We start from the raw sequence: 21,094 nt of genomic DNA on the forward strand, positions 1-21,094 counted from the left end.
GTAATGAAGCTTTTACTTATTGAACACCTTTTATATCCTCAGTGTATCTTTCCCTGTGTAAGCTGAATCTCAATCATGACATAATCTGGTTTCTAACATGACATAAAAGTGGTTTCTAACCGAATTCATCGCCTTCCAGTTGACAGTACCCTTCCCCTTGAATACGAATTTGCAAGCAAGAAAGCCATTGAAAGGTCGAGGGATAGAGAGAAGCAGCACCCTGAACAGAACAGCACTTGTTCCTTCTGCCACTTCCTTGCTGTCTCCATGCATTCATTTGCATAACAGAGGTGATCATCTGGCCTTTATTATGGCAGATTGAATGTAGATCAGTTACTGAAACATAAAATACATCCTAGGGAACACTGCACGCTGGCATACAAATGAAGGTCCTAGTGCTGCCTGGGGATACTGGAGGTGACAAAAGAAAAATACTAATGTTGCTGATATTGACTCTCATTGTTACAACTTGTATGAGAGGCTACAGGAGAATTTCATGGTCTTGGTGAAATAAGTGTTTCTTTTAGTTCACCTCCCTTCTCCCACTGCTGTGAAGTTGTTTAAGAGACTGGACTTAATATTTCAGTATATAACTTGCCACCAAAACCATCCCCATTTTTAACACCCTCTGGGACTGAATTGGCCTCCAAGCTGGGAGATTTCTGCTTACACTGAGATATAATCATGTACTTAGTGGCCTTATTTTAAGCACCAAACCTAATGAAAAGGCCGTCCTGATCTGCAACATTTTACTGAGCCATTCTGCTTAGAATATGTTTCCAGTTTCTCTGATAAGACACTATTTTCCTTCTCAACAAAAAAACAGCTGCAGTTTTTTATTCCTAACATTTAGAAACAAACAGAAAACTGTCGACCACACTCCTACTCAACCTTTTTGGCCAGGATTCCCTACCTTTCATTTTTGCTAGAGCAGGCTAGGGTGCCTGCAGCTGGCTGTCCAACTTCTTCATGACTCTCTCTAAATAAATTTTCACTAACATTTTTATAAGTCACATCTCATTCACAGAAGGAGAGACTGACACTACTAGTTTGCAGTCTTGTCCAGCAAGCAACTAACATCTTTCTCATTAAGTCTTGCATGAAGCACATCGGGGCATGTGCCAACAGACAAGCTGTGGCGTTTCATTAAAAAGGAGTGTGTGTCGTATTTGCCTCATATATCTGAAAATAGAAAGGGGCTAGGCTAGGGAATTGAGTATTGCCAGTCATAAATTTCAAAAAACACTAGGGCTGAAAACACGATGCTATTTTAAGAGGATGTGGGGCCAGGGAGTGCGAGTCTTTCTTTTATCTTTTGGTTTTATCAAACTTCCTGGTTGATTTGGGCCATCTTTTAAAATTATTTCCACAACCACAATGGCCAGAAACTTACTCTTTTGTAACATCTTTTATCTCTTTTTTTCTTTTGTTCTTAAAATTTGGATTTTGATTCTTGAAACTCTTGCACAGTCATTGCTTGCCAGCATCCAAGTGCTGGCAACAACACAAAACAACACAAATTTCCTGTGTTTTATAGTAACTGGCAATGCCATTCTCCAGGGAGAAGCATTAGTCCAATGCATAAAGCTTGGATTTCATATAAAACAACCCTATTTCTTCATATGCTCTCATTTTCATATATGTCTTTATTAGTATAGTACAATATTTATTTTAAAGCTTTTAATATTTTCCTGCTTTCTCCCATTTAAAATTATAATTCTCTGCTATTTCAGTTAAACGCTACACCAATTTTCTTGAAGCTGAGTCATTTTTACCTGCAGTTCTAGCTCTGTATTTCATCAGACCCAGTTAGGGCTATCTATCAGCAATTCCATTACTTAAATGTGTAAAAAAGATATAATCAACTTTTTATCATTGATCTGGTGTTTCTAGAATACATTTTCAGTTTTTGATTCTCCTCTTTTCACTACAAACCATTTTACTCATCACAGTACTGATGGGGTTGCAGCTCAGCTCATCTCAGTTTGCTTTGTTGGGACTACAATCAATCAGACAAAAAAAATTAGACTGCTGTCCAAATTCTCTATCTGGAAGACACAGAGCTGATACCAATATGTTCACATTGATTCACAATTTTAAGAGCAGGCAAAGTATAAACTCTTGAAAAAACTGAATTTATTTGCTACGAAGATTACTAATCTCATTTGCAAAAACAGGAGAATGCCTCTATTTCTGAAACACAAAATTTTGCTTGAAGTTCTTCCTTCTGGATCTTAGCTTCCAGATATTGTATTCACAGGTCCCAGACTGTAGCATTTATAGTCTCACCTCAAGTTCTGTTTACATCTGAGGCTCCCCTGTAGACAGCATTAGGCACAAATATATTACAACTAAACATTATGTTCTTCTCTGACCTTGATGTATGGACATAGTATTTTCTTTAGGTTGGACATAAAGGCCTGAAAAATGTGACACTTAACTCCTCTCTTTCAGCTTCATAAGGGTGAAAGAAAGGGTGCTCTTAATTATTTTCCTAATTTCATAGATGTGATCTGTTCTCCTCCAGCATGTAAATGTATCAGTGAAAAGCTGCATCTTTTGGAGAGCCAGACGTCTAAAATTTTTCTAGTTACCACTCGTCAATGAGATTGGAATCAGTGTAAAATCAAATTATGATTCAACCTGGTACAGTGACTGAAGTAATTCAGAGGCAAGAATAAGTAAGGATGCAAGCAGGGAAGAGGACTAGAACAATATAGGCAAGATACAGAATCTGGAGGAGGTGCACAGGTTTTTGTGCAAACCCCAGGTCTGCACAAAAGAAGAAAAGCTAAAAAAGGAAACTGAGGTCCTGACAAGAATGTAAAATATTGAAAAGAATGTGGAAAGCCATATATGAACTGTAAAATACAGATTAAATGTATGGAAATAACTAAAGCAGCAGACTCACGGTTCCTGATTCAGCAAAATAGTTATAGACTTAAGTTTAAATGTGCTCTTCATTCCCACAGAAGCTAAATCCGTGATTAAAATCCTGCCCACGCTTATGTGCTGAATTAATCCTGTAGTAGTCATAGTCTCCTCCTTCAGTTTTCACTGAGCCATCCAGGGAATGTAGACTGCTCATTACCTCAAAATACTGCTTTTTTTTTTAAGAGTACCAAAACCATAGTTACAAGACACAATTAATCTTTAACGTTTTTCTAACTGTTTTTAGTTGAAGGATCTTAGTGGTACTGGGCATTGATCCAATAAACATGAACCCGTTCAAGGGTAGAAGACAGTGCGAGATCCTCCCTACTATTTTTCTTCTCTATGTTACCATGTTTAAATCAGCAAAAATTAGCTTAATTTTCCCCCCAGCATCCCTGAATTGTTTCACATATAAAATGCAGTAAAAATATAAAGGAAAATTGTTCTTGGATTTTATGCTACCATTTTTCCCTGATAATGACTTTAGGCACAGTAAAATTAACAGATGTTTCTTACCAAAATAACTCAGAACTAAACGTTAAGTGTTCATTCTCTTTTAAAAACACAAAACAATCAGCAACCAAGTAACTAGAGTGTCAAATAAATGTGTTTTATGTGCAATCATGAAGCTCCTATCTGAAGTGAATTAAAAATTAATATTAGGTAAATATATCATGGTGGTTTTGTAAATGTGTTTCTGAGGATGAGATTAATTACATCCATTGATGTGAATAATATATAATCAATACTCATTTTCCTTTCTAAAAGGATGAAATAAAATCCATTCTACAATTGGGACTTTGTTGTTGTTCTCAAAAAAATCAGCATAATAGATAGTTAAAATGGGAATAAAGAAGAAATGAAAACAAAGAGAGGAGTAGAAGGATTTTTACTGAAAGCTATAACAAAAACTGGAAATCCCAAATGAGATGACAATGAGTAGCCAAGAGCAACAGAAGCTAGATCCTAAGGCCTAGATCCTGCAGCCTTTTAGTACCACACATTTAGCTAATGCCGCAGAGCATACTGCAGGTTTCTGGAAGTGTTTGCAAGATCAGGCACCAACCATTCAGCTTGGTTGTAGGTTAGTAGTAAGAACAGCTAATAAAATAACATTTGAAATATCATGTAAACTCTTGAAGCTCCAGGGATGTTTCCATTCTGTAGAACTCATCATAGCTTAAATTACTCACAATTTTTCATGGGTTTTCTTTGGATAATTGATTTAAAATACTATAGAACCATTTATCAAAATGTGTTTTCCAAAAAGCAAAGGAGAACAATAAGCTTTTCAATAACAGTTTCTGTTTTAATTCAAATACTTTAACAATTAATAATAAGAGAAGGGTGGGGTTTTGTTCCAGTGTTGTTGTAGCTGTTAAATTATAAAGCTGTATTTCAATGAATAATCCCTTTTTATACTATGAAATCTGGATAGCTTTAGAGATGGCATGTTTTTTTCATGGCATATGTCAAACCCGCCTGCTGAGCTGGGTCCAGTTATTCACGGGCAGGACACTGGATCTATCCTCTCTTAGGTAAAAGGACTACTAACCTGATGAACACGGACATTAAAGATTTCCTTTAAGATTAAATAATCTTTTTGGAGTGGCACCAAGACATCCCTGTACTGTGATAAATAAGTTTTCATTTTCCATATATCTGCTGGATGGTTCATGGTGTCCAGGAGTGTTTAATCCAACATAGCTTCCCAAGAATACTAGGAGGAACTAAAACAGAGCAGAAGACCTTATTCAGGTCCCTCACCCTGGAGTGAACTTTACTCTTGGCAAACTCTTGTAAATGCTAGAAAACATTTTAGCTAAAGAAAATTCTGCAGTTTAGTTTTGAGTATTATATGCTTAAAATTATTTGCATACTTAAGTATGACATCTCAGCAGATTACAAGATCTAACCTATACACTGCACTTTTTAGAAGGCACTTCCACAAAGTTCGCCTTCAATAGTGGGGCATTTGTCTCTTGTTTTTCTAGTGTTAAGACCTCTAAATTTATCAGCCGAATTTGACTATACTCCTACTGTAGCAGTAACCTACACAACTCTAAGAATACGCTCATTAAGCAGATAGCATAACTCTTTTGGCTGGAATCCCACCATAAGCAGTGGAATTTGTTTTCTGGAAAAAGAGGTAAAGTGATCCAATAATTCAGTGGATAGCAGGGAGAAACTGTGAACCTGAGATCTGGACTTGCTCACAAGTGATTATCCGGGAACAGTACAAGTAATAACCTTCAGGTGTCTGCTGACATCAAAAAGGAGACATATGGACCTTAGATGCACATACAGCACTTGTATTAACTGAGTGGGTGGGCCTTTGTATTTACTGTCACAGAAAAAATCTAGTGCCTATGTGACATTTAAAGATTTAAGGGATAAGAAGACAGAGGTGCCAGCAAAGATCTAATGTGTTAATGTCGTGAAAGAAGTCAATGATTTGTCTGCTTTGTTGATTCAGAAGAACCAGCCTCTTCAGAATAAATTTTTATTTCAATTAGAGAATACGGATAAGTAACTACGGAAACTGGAAAGCTGAAAATCTCTTTTGCTCATTTAGAACATCCCCTGTCACTGCAGGACTCTCCTCCATAGTGTGTTATCTGGTGCCTTACAATCATGCAATCATAATTCAGGTTGGAAGGGACCCTCAGGGGTTATCTAGTTCAACTCCCTGCTCAAAACTGGTTTAATCAGATCAGGCTGATCAGGGCCACGTCCGGGGGAGTCCTGAATATCACAGAATCACAGAATCAACCAGGTTGAAAGAGACCTCAGGGATCATCGAGTCCAACCGATGATATCTCCAAAGATGGAGATTCTACAACTTCTCCAAGCAACCTGTTCCAGTGTTTGCCCACCTCATGGTATTTTTTTCCCCTTTTATCTGGAATATGGAATTTACCATGTTGCAACTTGTGTCTATTGCCTTGTGCCATCACTATGCACCTCTGAGAAGAGGCTAGTTCCATCTTCCAAGCCTGTCCTGCAGTCAGGTAGTTGTAGGCAGCAACAAGGTCTCTCCTTAGCATTCTGTTCTCCAAGCTGAAGATGTCCAACTCTCTCCTCTCTCAGCTTCTTCACATGCATCATGTCCTCCAACCCCTGACTGTTTTGGAGGCTGCCTGATTGACTCTCTCCCATATGCCAATATTGTTCTGGTACTGGAGGGAGCCCAAAACTGGACACAGTACTCAGATGAAGTCCTATGAAAGATCACTTCCCTGACTCTCTTGTTAGTACAGCTCAAGATGCTGTCGGCCGCCTTTGCTGCGAGGGTGCACTGCTGACTCACATTCAAATTGTCCACTAGGACACCCAGGTCCTTTTCTGCAGTGTTGCTTCCAAACAGCCACAGCCTGTACTGGTGCACGGGGCCATTCCTTCCCAGATGCAAGACCTTGCAATTGCTGTTGTTGGACTCCAGAAAGTTTGCGTCAGCCTGTTTCTCCAGACTGTTAAGCTCCCTCTGAACAGCAGCCCTGCCTCCCAGCTGAATTCAGCTTTCGAAATGCAGTAAAAGAATGTAAAAGCTAGAGAGCCATGGTGGGAAAGAAGCCCTGCGCATCAGAAGCCTCTCAAGGGAAATGAGAGAACCAGATGGAGATGATAGCTTCATTTACCTCTAGAAGTTACTCGCAATGGGAAGGAAACACTACAGAAATGCTTAGTTGGCTAAGCATTCTTCTACCAGCAGTAAGAAGTTGGCTTGATCTTCTGTCTTACCATCCTGAAAAAAAATATTTGTGCTGATTTCTTAAGACGTGTTGGCAACTTGCCTTATGATATTGGTATCGTATGATATTATACTTGTATTTGTTTCCCACACCATTTTAATTCTGTATCTGTTTTGATTTGATGACAGTTCTAAGTCACAAACTAAAATGAAGTCTTTATTATACAGTTCTATTTCCCCCAGGGGAGATGCCTGGGAACTCTCACAGACCGAAATGTGCAGTACTCTGCAGCTGGTTTGCTTAAACTCATTTTGTGCTGAAATCTTAGAAGAAGGAAGATTCTGAAAGCCAGGGAGGATTCTGGATTTATCTAAGTCTTCAGATTTTTTTTTGTTGCATAAAAAGCCCATATTAAGATAAGCCATCCAAAGAGTTGCATTGCTAATGGAACCATATTCCTAATTCTTTGGCTCTGTAGATTCCATACATTTTTAAGGCTTTTAGGGTGTATAACCTTTCATAGTTTGTCACCACTTCCTTCAGGATGATGTTCCCTTTGCAAAGTATGTAACCTAGGGCACACATAAACCATTTGTGGTCAGCGAATGTGGCTTTGGGACAAACCTCCAAGATAGATTAACCAAATTTGGCCTCTGGCTGCTTTCAGGAATTCTCCAAGTTTTCACACCCCTTTTAGAAATCAACCCTCTCACAGATCCAGATATCCTTTTTACATGAACAAATAAAAAATTTTGTAACAGTCGAATCAAGCTAACAAAACACCCCACACAGCCTTCACAACAGAAAATAACACAGGAGGAAACCTCTGTCAGGTCCACTAGAGACTGTTATTGATTTATGCGTAGGATGTTCAGATGCTCCTGTTAATGCATGGCACTACTAACCCACAAATTATTCAAGGAGTGATTTTTCCAGTACACAACAAATACCACTAATGATTAGTGATCTTAGGAATGTGCTCTCTGTAGCACAGAAAGGATGTTATTATAGTGATATAACTGCTTCACGTGACCTGTGGCACGAACTTCTGCGTCTGGTGAATGGGAGACAAAGGAACGCATATAAATTACTTTCGATTCATCTTCCGTTACGTGTTGCAGGATGTCTTTGTGATTATTACATCTTACAAGCCGACTTAAAACAGCCTCTTCTGAGATATCCTTCCATTGACATTGCTTTTATTGGGGTCTCTTCGTGTGTTGCTAAAAAGGTTTCAAAAGCGGGAAAAGATGAAATGTACTAAAATCCTCATGTTTAACATTCCCTAAATATATGAGAAGCCACCTCCTGGCTGCTGTGGCACAACTGTGGGCCAAACAGGTAAAAAATTTGCATCAAAATTTTGCTCTCTTCAGTCTGAGCAACCAAATCTATTCTGCATTCTTCCATGATTTGGCACAAGTGGTGGGGTTGATATGCTCAAGGAAGGAGAGATAATGCTCTGCATGTGTCTGTGAGAAAAAAAGCCTTAATAAGCTCTGAGCATAGACTTTGGCATAGTTCAGTTTTCAGCCTCTTAACACAGACCAGTAATGTTAAAACAATTAGTAAATATCATCTAAATAGTTCTTCAAGCAACTCTGTGAACTGGGTAAGACTGACTCCTGAGATGCTTTTCCTGCCGTTTCAGTGGAGTCAGCACTGGCCACCACTGGTCAGGAAAGCAATCTCTGTTTCATAGAGCTGTTTAGGAGAGGGAGAGGAGAACAGTTTCTTTCTTAAGACACTTTTTACAGTGGAACCACTGGAGCTGGACACCACCAGGACATGGGGTTGACTTGCAACAGCCCTTCCACAGCAGAAAGGTTGAACCATTAGACCTGTACTGGCTGAGAGGCTACTCTTTGGAAGCTGTGGAGTCCCAAGTCTCTTCTCCTTTGTGGTGAGCATGAGCCTGGCCAGTGGAGGGCTGAGAAAGTTTCAATTCTGAAGCTGAAAGAAATGTGAAATGACGTCTGCGTGGGTGCCACTCTCACCTTTCCTCTTGTCCCTCCGACCTCGCTGGAAGGAAACAGGGCTGGGACTGTAGCTGTGGAAGCATGGACATGACAATGTTTCATCAGCATCTGAAAATTACATTCCTTTCATCTACCACTAAGAAACATGTAATAAGGTGCTCCCTTCCATGATGATGATGGTATTACAAAGGTGATTCTTCGATCCTACCGGTGCTCAGGGTGCTTTCCCCGCCAAAATATGCTGGGGGAACTAACGCAGTATGGTAACAGCTAACACAAGTCTCTGCAAATGTGCTATTTTGCCTCTTGTTGTGATTAAGAACTGAAAGTTACTTTTTTAAAGTATCTATCCCCCATGCGTGATTTTAGCCTCCTAAAGCAAGCCTCTCCGATTACATGCTGTAAATGTTCAAAAGCTAGAAGGCAAGATCTATAATTGCAGTGGCTTGGGACTTTGTAGCCAACCCCTTGCTTTTTCTAGAGCTGAATTCGCATTTGCGTGTGGAGATCCATGACACCAGTTTATCCTCTTCAATTAGAACAGCAGCAAAACTCATGTTTCCAAGGAGTTCTGTTTTTCCAGGCAATTTTGCCTCACTTAATCGCTACTTTAGGGAAAAAAAAAAAAAGGGGAAATATTCTCAGCCAACTCGTAAAGGTGGAATAAAGAGGCATTTAGGGGCTGACTCCCGGAGCGACTCGGCTTCGCGGCCGTTAACCCCGAGCAGGCCGCCCCGGCGGCGCCGCCCGCCCTCCCCGCGCACCCCCGCAGCGCCCAGGGCGCGGTTAGGGACGAGGAGGGGGGGCCGCGCTCTGCGGGGCCGCCGCCGGAGGCTTCCCCCGCGCAGAGCCGCCGGGCCCCCGCGGCTCCCCCGGCCGCCTCTCGGCGGGGCGGCAGGAAGCGGGGCAGCCCCGCGGCCGGCGGGGGCCGCGCCGCGCACCCGGAAGCGGTTGGGCCGGCGGCGGGGGGCGGCTGGCGGCGCGCGGGCTGGCTGGCTCGCAGGCGCGTCCCGCTGGCGGCTGCGGGGCGCAGCGCAGAGACGCGGCGCGGCCCGGCCGCCCCGCAGCCCGCGATGCCCTGGGACTGCCGGCCGCGCTGGCCACGCCGCGGGGCATGGTGAGCCCAGGGCGGCCGCTCCCCGCGGGGACCCGGCAGGCGGCCACGTTGCTCCGCCTCAGCCTCCTCCTGCTGCTGCTGCTGCTGCTGCCGCGGGGCGCCGGGGCGCAGAAAGGTGGGTGCGAGAGCGGGCGGGCAGGGCGGCGGCGGGCGAGCCCCGCTGCCCGGCGGCCGGAGAGAGAGGAGGCGGCCGGGCGGGCGAGGGAAGCCAGCCCTCCGGGGCTCTGCTGCTGGAAGGGGGACCCCCCACCTCTGGTCTCCCCCCCGCCCTGTGGCCCTGCACCCCGACCCTGCCGCCTCCCTGGCCGACAAAGGGCGAAAGAAGAGCCCCGTTCTTGGAACCCCCCTTTTCTTCCTTCCCCACTCCCCCCACTGTAGGGTGCCCGCCCCGTCGGGGGCGCGGGGGCTCCCTCCGGCGGCCCGCACACCCCCCAGGTGTGGGGGGGCCTTGCCCGGCCTGGGCCGCCCCCGCGCTGCGGCCCCGGGGGGAGCTGGGGGCGGGAGGGCTGCACCCGGGCGGGGCGCGGCCGAGGGGACGGGGGAGGGAGGCGCCGGGCTGTAGGGGTAGCTTGGGGGCAGCCCGAAGGCGGAGGGTGTGGTGGGGTTTGTCGCCTTGAACAACAGCCCGGTTCTGGGGGAGGCTGCCCGAGCCGCGGGTGACCCCGGGGCTTTTCCTCGGCAGGCTCTGCGTGAGCCAGGAGGCGGATAAAGGCGAGACTCTGCTTGCTGTGTAAATAAACTTATGCTCAAGAGTGTGTAGAAGCGTATATAGGGATGAGAGTCCACAATCTGCGATAGGCAGGGGTTTTTTTGGTGTTTTTTTTTGTTTCTGTTTAGAGAAGTCAAGGGCACTTCTCCTCCTCGGGTGGAATTACTGATTAAGCTTTAGCACTTTAAAAATTATGAGGCACAAGTTGGTCACTTCATCGCAGAAGATCAGAGGATGCCACAGTAACTGTCACTTTGATCATCTGCTTGGGACAGAGTGGTGGGAGTGAATGTTTTGACAGCATCTTGAAACTTTCACTTCTGTGAATACAGGGGTTGAGAAGAGAAATTTTATGGTTTTCAATTCCGCTTCTTGCACTGGTCTTGCTTCGTTTCGGAAACAACTGTTTTCACATAACTTTCTCTTTCTGGGCAACTCAGAGATGGAAATATATTTGAATGTCACAAATGCTGTATTTAAATGCACAAAGGGAATTGGAAATATATGCACTGTACTGTTAAGCGTACATTTGAATTCATTTTTTGAATGGAAAAAGGTCAGATGTGTCCATAGAGCAAACTAGTCGCTTTGACTTACCTTTTCATCTTATTTCCAGCTAATTGCATTTAATTTTTTTAAGTATGTTGCTATGCACGTACAAAGCTAATGCTAAAAAGCATTTGGCATACCTGGTTTTGTTCTGTTTTGTTTAATTTATAGTGGAAGAGGAGAAGACCCATTTGCTTTTGAGAGGAAATGGGGCTATTTTAACATTTAGTCTTTGAAGGCTGCTGCTGGGTGAGTGAGGCAGCAGCAAGGTGTTAGTTCATGCTGGAGGACCGTCACACTCCAGATACTTGGGCTGACCTGACACTTGTCTGACCTTTTGGTGAGCAGACTGAGTTTGTTATTCTAGGAGAAAATTGAAATAACTGTGAGGGGGACAGGGGGACAGTCATAATTTTCCTCCAGATTATTTGAGTGAAATTGGCTCAGTGAGTGGTCAAAGGTATGCTGGAGTAGGTGGGACCACGCAGCAAGCAGCAGGACTGCATGGACAGCAGGCTTTTAGGTGTGCTGTCACTTTATCTTCCTGTACACTGAGAAACCGCTGAAGAGCTCCTACCCAGAATTTCAGTTTACAGTGTCCCTCTAGTTAATGCTTAAAGTTTGCACAGAAGTCTCGCTTTTGAGCAGGAGGGGAACCGCTTTATCAACAAGCTTCATTTTATTTGGTAACAAAAAGCAGAGCTTGTTTTAAGGTTAGGGTCTCTGGTGGTGTTGAATACAATGCTCTTCAGTAGGGGAAACTATTGGAGCTTCTAAGAAAAGTTCTGCTTGTGAGGGATTGTTTCCTTGCCAAAATATTTTCATTTATCTTATTCCAGAGAAGGTTGGGGAGCCCATATCCTGTATCTTCAAATGCTGGCATAGTTCTAATTTGTGTAACGAGTCCCATACAGAAATGAAACTGCTGTCTTGGACATGAGGAGTCTGCACAAAGCTGTTAGTAAATTAGTGTATTAAATATATGCACAGGCTTCTAAGAGAATATGTTGATTGCCAGTGAAAGTACTCAAAGCTTAGGAAATTCACAGTTAAAGTGGCTTTTAAGCTCTTTTATAAAAATACAGTAAGTTATACTATGTAGGAATCTAGCCTCATTTGTTGCATTAGGGAGGCTGATCCTCTCTGTTAGTAAGCTACTATTCATTTTCTTTTCCACTGTTCAGCAGCTCTAAGCCTCACATACTATGTGGTATTTAAATCTTGTTCTGAACATTAATTTCTCACATGCTTTTCTGTAAGAGCACATCCCTAGTATGAACTGATTTAAAAATAACAATATGGTTTTGGTCAATGTGAAACTTGAATATTGGGTCAACTGTTCTCCTTCTCCTCCCCTTCCAGATAGCTGCAAGCTGAGGAATGAAAAAGTGTGGGTACTGCTGTGTGAATATACTTGCTGTGTGCAAGTCAGCTCTTGTGATTTTGAAACAATTCTGTAGTGACTCTAGCTCCTGGTTGCAAGGAAATCGGTATTTGAAAAGTACTTAAAGTGGTTTATTTGTTTTTCATGTAATTAAGCAGGTGTGAATGAAAGCAATCCAGCACCATGTAAGCTTCCTGCTCTTTGAGGTTTGCATTTGGAGAAACAGTGCTTGTAACAGATGTTCAGCTATTGACATATAATCGGTATGGCCTGTTCATTAGTTGAGTTTAACCTTTTTTTGGATTGAGAGAAACACCTAAGAGAGAAATGGTTGCTTAGCTTTCATCACAGTAGAAGTTGAGCAATGTCTCAGTTATTCTGGAGGTATGAAGATTGTAGGGCCTGTGGAGCAAGAACTTTGTTATCACACATGTAGTTTGGTAGCCATTTGTTGGGATTCCTAGTGGATACTGATTTGCATATAAAACTGGAATACAGCCTTAAATTAAAAATAAACTTTAGATTCTGAAGTTGATTCCTGAGTGATTTGAAGCAGATTTGTTTGCAACCTTCTCTTTTAAAAAAACTCTGAATGCTTGTTTTTGAATGTGATTCCCACATTTTGTTCTAAACAAATACCAACCCATAAGGATGTTGTTATATACTCAAACATCGTTGAAGAAAGTACAAGAAAATGATTTGTCACTGTAGCTTAAAAATGTTTGCTTCAGTGTAGCAGAGGAAAATAATTTTTGAATGTATGGTGCTGAGTTACCGTGATCTGAAAAGCTGAGTGAAAGAACTAATGGCTCTGTGTACACTGAGCCTAATGAAACGCTTTTCCATGTCCTTATGTTTTGTGACTGAACTGCAGCATTCCTGGATCCGTTGTGTGTTGCCTGTTCCTCTTCAGTTCCTTTGTGTGCCTTCGCCTTCTCTCTGCAGCGCTCCTGGTCTCAACTCTGCTTGTCCATCCAGCAAGGCAGTAGACAATGGTGGCTTTGACTGTGGCCAGTCCAGAATTCGGCACATGCTGATCCATCAGCCTAGCCTCTGCCTTTCTGTAGGACCTGGAATAGCTCGTGGTCATTCAGATGTTGGTGGCTGAAACAAACAACTGTTGCGACTTCCTGGCTGCTTTCTCTTCAGGGGTGTCTCGTTGCCTTTGTCACTGAAGGACTGAATTTTGCTTGCAGTATTCTGAGTTCAGAAGTTCCTGGGACAGGTGGGAAGACTAGAGCTAGCTGTGTGTTTTGTGAACTTCGTTTCCTTAAACTTTGTTTCAGACTTGGAAATAACCGTCTGTCCCTTTTGGTCACTAAGATGACCTTCCAGTTGGGAACTTCAAGCCTGAAAGGATCCACCAATGTCCTCCAGCTATAGATTTGGAAGCGAGGTGGCTTGATTTGGGGAGAAGGAAGCAGACAAAGAGAAGGTGGCTCTACATATCCATCAGCTGGGCAAGAGGGAGGGAAAGAGGCTGTGGCTTCTCCCTAGATGTCCTGGAAGAGGTTATTTCCTTCTGGACAGGGAACTGACAAGGGTTCCAGCCTCCAAGGTAGCCCAATACAGGTGTCTTTTTCCTGCTGCAGAGAGCTCCTGGCATGTGAGTGTAAAGCACTACCGCAAAACCATCTGCCATATGAGCAATTGTCATGTGTTGCCCTTCATACAAGTGCCATTTTCTACTCTTGCTAAATTAAATTGGGTGGTAGCTGATTGCCCTTTGTATCTGTTGGCCTTGGTTGGGCTCATCTGGGAGGAAGAGAGTCACAGCCAAACCCATAAGGAATTATTTTGATTAAAAAGACCCCCAGCTCTTTGGATGAGAGGTTTATTGTCCCTCAAATTGGCATTAGAATAAGACTTTTATGATGGGGAGGGCAGTGCTCTATTGAACTATTTGGTTTTGCTAATATGACAATTTTACTTAAGAATGCAGAGTGTTTTGAAGATGCAGTTGTGCAGAATACAGGCTCTCGAGGATTCAGGGATTGGTACCACGTAGGCAGGAGTGCTGAGGCAAATCCCCTTCATCCTTGTGCTGAGAAGTACAGAAGAATTTTTCAAGACCGGGGCTTAAAGTTCTGCCAGACTTAGCTGACATGTCTGCTGATTCCGGTTTTCTGATGCTCTTTCACGTCCCAGCATTGCGCCTTGAAGATAAATGTAGTGAGGAGGAGGAGGAGGAGCAGTACTCTAGAGAGTTGTGTGGAGGAATGCTGCTCCTGGGGGAAGTGAGCTGGCATTGGAAGTGTAGACCTAAAAATGGTGACAATTCTTTGCGTTTGAAAACAAGAATCTCAACAAAGTTATTTTTCCTCCTCCAGTTACTGAGCGTTATTTGAAGTGGTTAAGTGGGTCTGGTGGGCAGAAGGCACATCCATGTGTTCTGCGGAGCCATCCTTTCTGGGAGGTTGCCTCGCACTACTGATTCTGTACTGATTCAGCTTAGCTTCGGGAGCCTGTTGAGGTCGTGCTAGCCTAGTCCTCTCCTCTAGAGAAAGCAGGAATCACCATTTTGTGTAAACACTTTTAGAGTTCTCATACTTGGTTCCAGAACATATTGCATTTTGCTTTGGATTTAAGCAGTACAGTGCACGTTGGTCTTAGATGTCTATGTGTGTGTGTGTGTGTGTGTACCTGGCTGTAAAAATCAAGTATCTGCACTGGTATTAAAAAGGAAACATAAATGACCTTTCAGCAGCTTGTGTGCTGTTACTGTGTGCATCTCAAGCTAGTGACCTTCTAGCATATTAGCGCAGTCTTTAGGAAAATTATTTTCCTGCTACTGAACGGAGATGTTCAGCTTTCAAGATTTGGAGGAATGTTTTCTTATGTTATTCACATAAGAGAAAAATAATCCGTGTCCTTTTCTGCAGTTCTTCCACCTGCTTTATACTCTGGGAAAAGATTCATTAGGTTTTTAATGTGATCATTGCTGTTCGCTATACTTTCAGTCATCAGCTAGTTAAGTGCTGCCTTGAATGCATCAGCTTTGATAGCTCAGATAATCATCAGTACAAATGCAATCCTTGTTGGAATTGCTGCTCATATTGGGAAATGTTTCTATATTAGCCATATTTTGAAAGGTTTTCAAATAAGCTATTGCACGTCACCCCCACTTCTGCAGCTGCCCCCTGTGCTTTGGGGAAGCAGTTAGGATTACCTGGGATTCGTTTTGTAGTCAAAGGATTTCCCTCTCCTCTGACATTTTCTGATTAAGAGTTGCTTTTAGATAAATTTCAAATATTATGAAACATCTGTGGCCTTTTTTTTAAAACAGTAGTATAGCTGAAACCATTGTCCAAACATAGACTGTGGATTTGTTATTAAACTGAGGCTGGGGAGGGGGAGCAGTAGTAATGTTAACGTAAAAGGCCATGTAGCAACTTGTATTAAAATATGATCGATAACATTTTCAGTGCTGTTTTTGATGCAAAGTGGTGGGTTATTGTCTGGGAAGCTCATTCATTAGTGTGGTGAGGCTGTGAAATACCAGATTTTGCTAAGCTTCATGCTTTGCCTTCCATTATTTGAGGCAAACAGCTTGGGCTGCACTATTCATATTCTGTTTGAGCTTGTTGCTTTATATTTGAACACTTTTTATGTTATTTGAATTAAAAATGATACTTGAAAACGTGATAGTGATTTGACATTTGGACCATAGAATAGCACTGATTTTGAAAATGGCTTTTGTTTGAAGAATTCTTTCTCTAGTGTTTGAAAAAGAAAACAAACTCTGGCCCTTGGGTAAGAAACATTTAACCTGTGCTGTTTCTTTTTCGGGCATGTCATTTCTGCTGTTTCCCTGCATGACCACTTAGTTTCCCTTGTTGAAGAGCAGTAAAAGGATAACATTTCTTTATGGTTGCTAAACTCTTTTAAAAATTAATTTAAGGCAGATCATACCTGTTTAGCTACTGGTATCTCAGTTGTTTCAAGCAGTGGGATCTTGGAATTGTACACAATCACCTGATACTGCTTATGGCTTTTGGATGCTTCCCATTGGCATTTCTTACAAAATCTCTATGTTTATAGTTGTCAGTTCTGTTTGGGTTAGATTCTTTTTTCTCTACAAATACTGGAATAAAAATAATTTACCATGAGTTAGCAGTCTGTAAGGCTTGGACCAGCAAACAGCTGCTGGGTGCTGAAGCTCAGTGATTAGTTATCCCTTTGACTTTGGTGAGAATAGTTGCACCCTGAAAATCAAGCACATCTGAGTTTCTCTTTGATAACAAGTGACAACTCATACTTCTAAATATTTCGTGGCGAGTTTGCAGTGAGACTGTGATTTGAGTTGACCTCCCTAGCTATAAAACAATTGAAATACGTAAAATAAAATACTAAGTGCATGAACCATTAGAAGTGCAAGGATTCTTAGCTATTGGCAATTGTTTAAATAAGGTAAATCTTTTTTAAGAAAAAGGATTCCTGGAAGCAGAATATGTGTAAATGGGGGCTGAATATGTACTTGTCAGATGTTCCTGCTTTTAATTTTTGCTAGCATGAAAAGGATGTTTTGGTGTGTTCACTGGTCTCTGAGTACAATATGTGTTCTGCATTTTGACTCAGGTAGTCATTATTTTCTTACAGTTATTTGCTGATCTTAAGAACTTAGATGTTCTTAGCATCTTACTGAAAGTACTAAGTTTCAAGTTTTTGACTGAATGAACTTCTGTCCTATTAAGAGAAATTCCATGCATCTTGTTTTTGAAGGGTAACACAATCAGGGAAGTTGCAGTTCTGCACCATTGCTATGCTAACATACATATCTGTTGCATTAGTAAATGTTTTTGTGTAAGATGAATAAAGTTCATGAACTTAGTTCTGTCGTTCTTGGCAATAGTGGTATTGAATATTAAGGAATTCACCCATATGCCATAAATGAAGTAGGTGTATTTTTTAAGAATATCTTAGAAACAGTTGGTTTTGTGGGATTTTTTTGTTTATTTTCCTCTCTGAGTGTTTAAAGCATGCTAGCTTTAGAAATAGCTAAAAATTCTCTTTCTCAAGATACCTTTAAATCAAGTCTGAAAACTTTCTCGAAAGTTATATTTAATGCAACATCCTGAATTCCCTTTGGTTAGAATCGTGACTAGCCAAATGTAAGCAGTTGTGGTGTACAAGAAATCATACTAAAAGGGCCCTTCTTGTCTTCAATACTGTGAATCCATCTTCCTGTAAAATGACCTATAAATTAGGATCACAGAGGTTCAAACTCAACACTTTTTGAGAGGTAAAGTCTGGAGGTTTGTTGTTTGTGTGCGTGTTTCTTCCTTTTTTTTTTTTTCTCCAGTGCTTTCTTTACACCAAAGTTTGTCTTTCATTGGCAAGACTGTATTACATCAGTTCTGTTAATTGTAGTATTAAAAAAAGTATCAGATTTCTCAGATTTTTTTTTCTGTTTTGTGCGGATACCTTTCTTAACATTTTTCATTGTTCAGTAAGTTTTAAATAAATGTGTTACATTTTAACGTTCCTACTTTCTTGATGATGTGAAAATGGAATTCAGCTCCAGCAAAATCCCAGGAGACTACCTTATTAACCCCATTCCAGAGATTATGCATCATTTACATACTGAAAAAATGAAAATAAAGTCAGTGGTCAGATCATCTATATGCTTTATTAAACACTCCCCTTCACACTTTATAACTTCCCTTGTTAATATCTCCTCTAAACCTTCCTCCCAGATTTTTGAAGTTCTTTCCAAAGTTAGTTCAAGGAAGAGGTTTTCTCATCCAGGACTGGAACAGTATCCATCAGAACAGTAATCCTGCCAGCTACTGATCTTTGGATCATCAGTCTTGCTGAAATTTGATGTGTTGTGCATGAGACCACATGGATATTTTTTTTTTAACTTTTCTCCACCACAGTGGTTCTTCTGATAGAACCATTTCTTTAAACAATACGCTGATTTTCTTGGTTCTTCACTTGAAGTGCTGTGGGAGATAACCATTGGGTACATCCTTGAGGAATATTATTAGTGGTGGAAAAGGGAACTTGAAAAGCTTGGTATGCTTCCGTAAATGGTTGTGAGCAGATAATTCTTCTGCCCTGGTTTGAAGCTGCTAAGTGAGGGGAGGGAAGGGGTCGGCCACCACAGATACTGTCAGTCATATTAGGCTAATGCTGTTGATCTTGGTCTGGCATTTAAACAAAGCTTGTAAATAGATATTTTGTAAAATTACTCCAGATTTGCAAAAGGTTAATTATTTTTCATCCCTAAATGCCATTTTCTCCTCATATTCAGTGATCCATTTGTGGTTTTCCGGGACTTAGATTGGGCAATCCTAAGATCTCAAATGTTGCCTAACTGTGAAGAGGAAATCTTTTGGGGGGGTATCTTAATTGCTGTTTCTTGGAGTAGAAGCAGTAGTTGTTTCAGTGCACAGTCACAGCTTCAGATATTGAGGGAGGGGGATAGAAACACTGAACTGTTTCAGCAGCTCTGTCACAGTTCTCTTTATACATCCTATTTTTGCACGTTTAGTTTTATATTGAGGTGAAACTAAAGTGGCATATTAGTTAGACTTGGCAAGACAAACAGCTTGTATAGCTGCTTGGATGTAAATGGGTTTTGTATAGAGAAACCCCCCAGGAATGAGGCAGGTGAAAGATCCTCAATATCTTGAGTGGAAAGATGAATTAGGAAAGCGATGGGAAGAGAAGGTGAATTACATGGTGCAGTTTTGCTTAGCTACTTCTCAGAGTTAGGAGGTTTTGGCTCTGAAAGGACAGTTTACTGCAGTGATCTAGCATGTATGTGGAGTATGTTGTGCACCTATGTTTGCCAGCAAGTGCACAAAGGTTTTCATAGCAGGCATCTTAGGGACTGTAGCCTGTTAAATCCCTATCTGGTCATTTCAGCTTTGCTCCAAAATGATTAAGATGTGGGCAAAACATCTTGCCTTGTTCAGTGTGGTGGAAAGAAGCCACTGGTGCTTAATTTTTCTTTTACAAATCCGTGAGTTTTGTGAAGCCAGGAAGCCCTGAACCGCATTGTCTGTTAATTTCTATTTTTATGCTGTTGTATACAGATGTCAAAACATGTCTTATTACCACAAGGGTGGAAAGAGGTGTATTAAATTTAACTCTTTTGAACGCTTAAATATGAAGTCCAGTGGTGATCGGTTTTTATCTTTTTCTCCAGTATATTTGAAAGTGTCAAATAAAGCATTTTCATTACTTTATATCTTCATTTTTAAAGAGCTGTTTTGAAGATCTCCACTTCTGTAACATAAGGCATCCTTTTCTTCTTGCTGTGAAGAAGTTACAGCAAAGCTGACTGGCAAGTTTAAGGTTCACAGATAGTTTTTACTGGAGCTTCACACACTACTGACTTCCTACGTGCTCTTACCATACTTTTGTGATAATTCTAGCACTTAAAAACCAGTGACTCAAGTGTGTAAATTTACTGTCATCTTCCTAGTTAATAATCTTAGTAATTGATTTATTGATTGTATTCATAGAGGGTCACAAGTGTGAAAATACCTTCCTTTTAAGGGAACATCTACAAGGCAAAATTAGGTATGAATTACCTTTTAGAACAGATTGTGTATTATGTTTCATGACACTAGAATGAAGCCATGTTGTTCCAAAACACGACCCCAAACAGTCCCCATCGTAATTTTGAAATTGGAGTTGAATATGAGTGTTAGAAATTAAGGTGATGCTGTATGTCACCTACACTGGCAGAAGGAAATACTGGTGCAGAGATGTGGAATGCTAGTGTTTCATCAGTTGGACGACAAGCTTTAGAGAGTTAGAAACTGGTATTTAAAGTCGCTGTTCTTGGTGCAGCCACAGGGTGCAAATAATTCCAACTTTTTTGTGGTTTTCTTTTTGAAAGCATCTAGATGCCCCGCTGGTTTTTTGTTCAGGTACCCAAACTATCAGCTTCCTTCCTGCTGACTTCTGTTGATTCCATGATAGCCAAACATGATTTTTACCACTGGCTGCTGCTGTCTCACCCTCTCCTCCCTGTCCCTACCTTTCATCCTCTCCATTGTGTAGGCTCCAGAGATTGTTAGACCCTTGTTGACCCATACCCGTACCCTTCACAGAATCACAGAATCAGTCAGGTTGGAAGAGCCCTCTGGGATCATCGAGTCCAACCATTGCCCTGACACCACCATGTCAACTAGACCATGGCACTAAGTGCCATGTCCAGTCTTTTCTTAAACCCCTCCAGAGATGGTGACTCCACCACCTCCCTGGGCAGCCCCTTCCAATGTCTAATGACCCTTGCTGAAAAGAAATTTTTCCTAATGTCCAACCTGAACCTCCCCTGGCGAAGCTTGAGGCTGTGTCCTCTTGTCCTATTGCTAGTTGCCTGGGAGAGGAGGCCGACTCCCACTTTTCTACAACCTCCCTTCAGGTAGCTGTAGACTGCAATAAGGTCAGTAAAAGGCAGATAGGGTGGTAACCTGGGTGTAAAACTGCTGTACAGCTCACCAAGGGTACGATAAGCACCGATGGTGGGCAGGGCGGGCAGCTGCAGCTGGGTAAATGGCACGGTGGTACTGCAGTGGCTGGGATTTAGATCAGTGTATGCCACCATGGATCTGCGGTGTAGGCTGTGTGGTCTCATTTATGAACTGATAATGGAAAAGAGAAAAAGATGACTGTGATGTTAATTTAGCATGTGAATTACTGGTATGATTGGAGAATTTTTTGCTGCTTTGTTGACATCTGTAAGACTTGTGAAATTTCATTTGGTCCTGG

General features: G+C 41.8%; 1 protein-coding gene across 1 annotated transcript in view; it reads left to right on the forward strand.

Annotated features, from left to right (window-relative positions):
• Window positions 1-9,715: 9,715 nt before the first annotated feature.
• The window catches only part of DCBLD2 (discoidin, CUB and LCCL domain containing 2), a 46,303-nt gene continuing 34,924 nt past the window's right edge, over window positions 9,716-21,094 (forward strand). Inside the window, exon 1 of the mRNA XM_068417371.1 lies at window positions 9,716-9,837. Coding sequence (XP_068273472.1) covers window positions 9,720-9,837 — 118 coding nt within the window. The 5' untranslated portion in view covers window positions 9,716-9,719. The remainder of the gene's footprint in view (window positions 9,838-21,094) is intronic.

Source organism: Nyctibius grandis, chromosome 23 (assembly GCF_013368605.1).
Source record: "Nyctibius grandis isolate bNycGra1 chromosome 23, bNycGra1.pri, whole genome shotgun sequence".
NCBI lineage: Eukaryota > Metazoa > Chordata > Aves > Nyctibiiformes > Nyctibiidae > Nyctibius > Nyctibius grandis.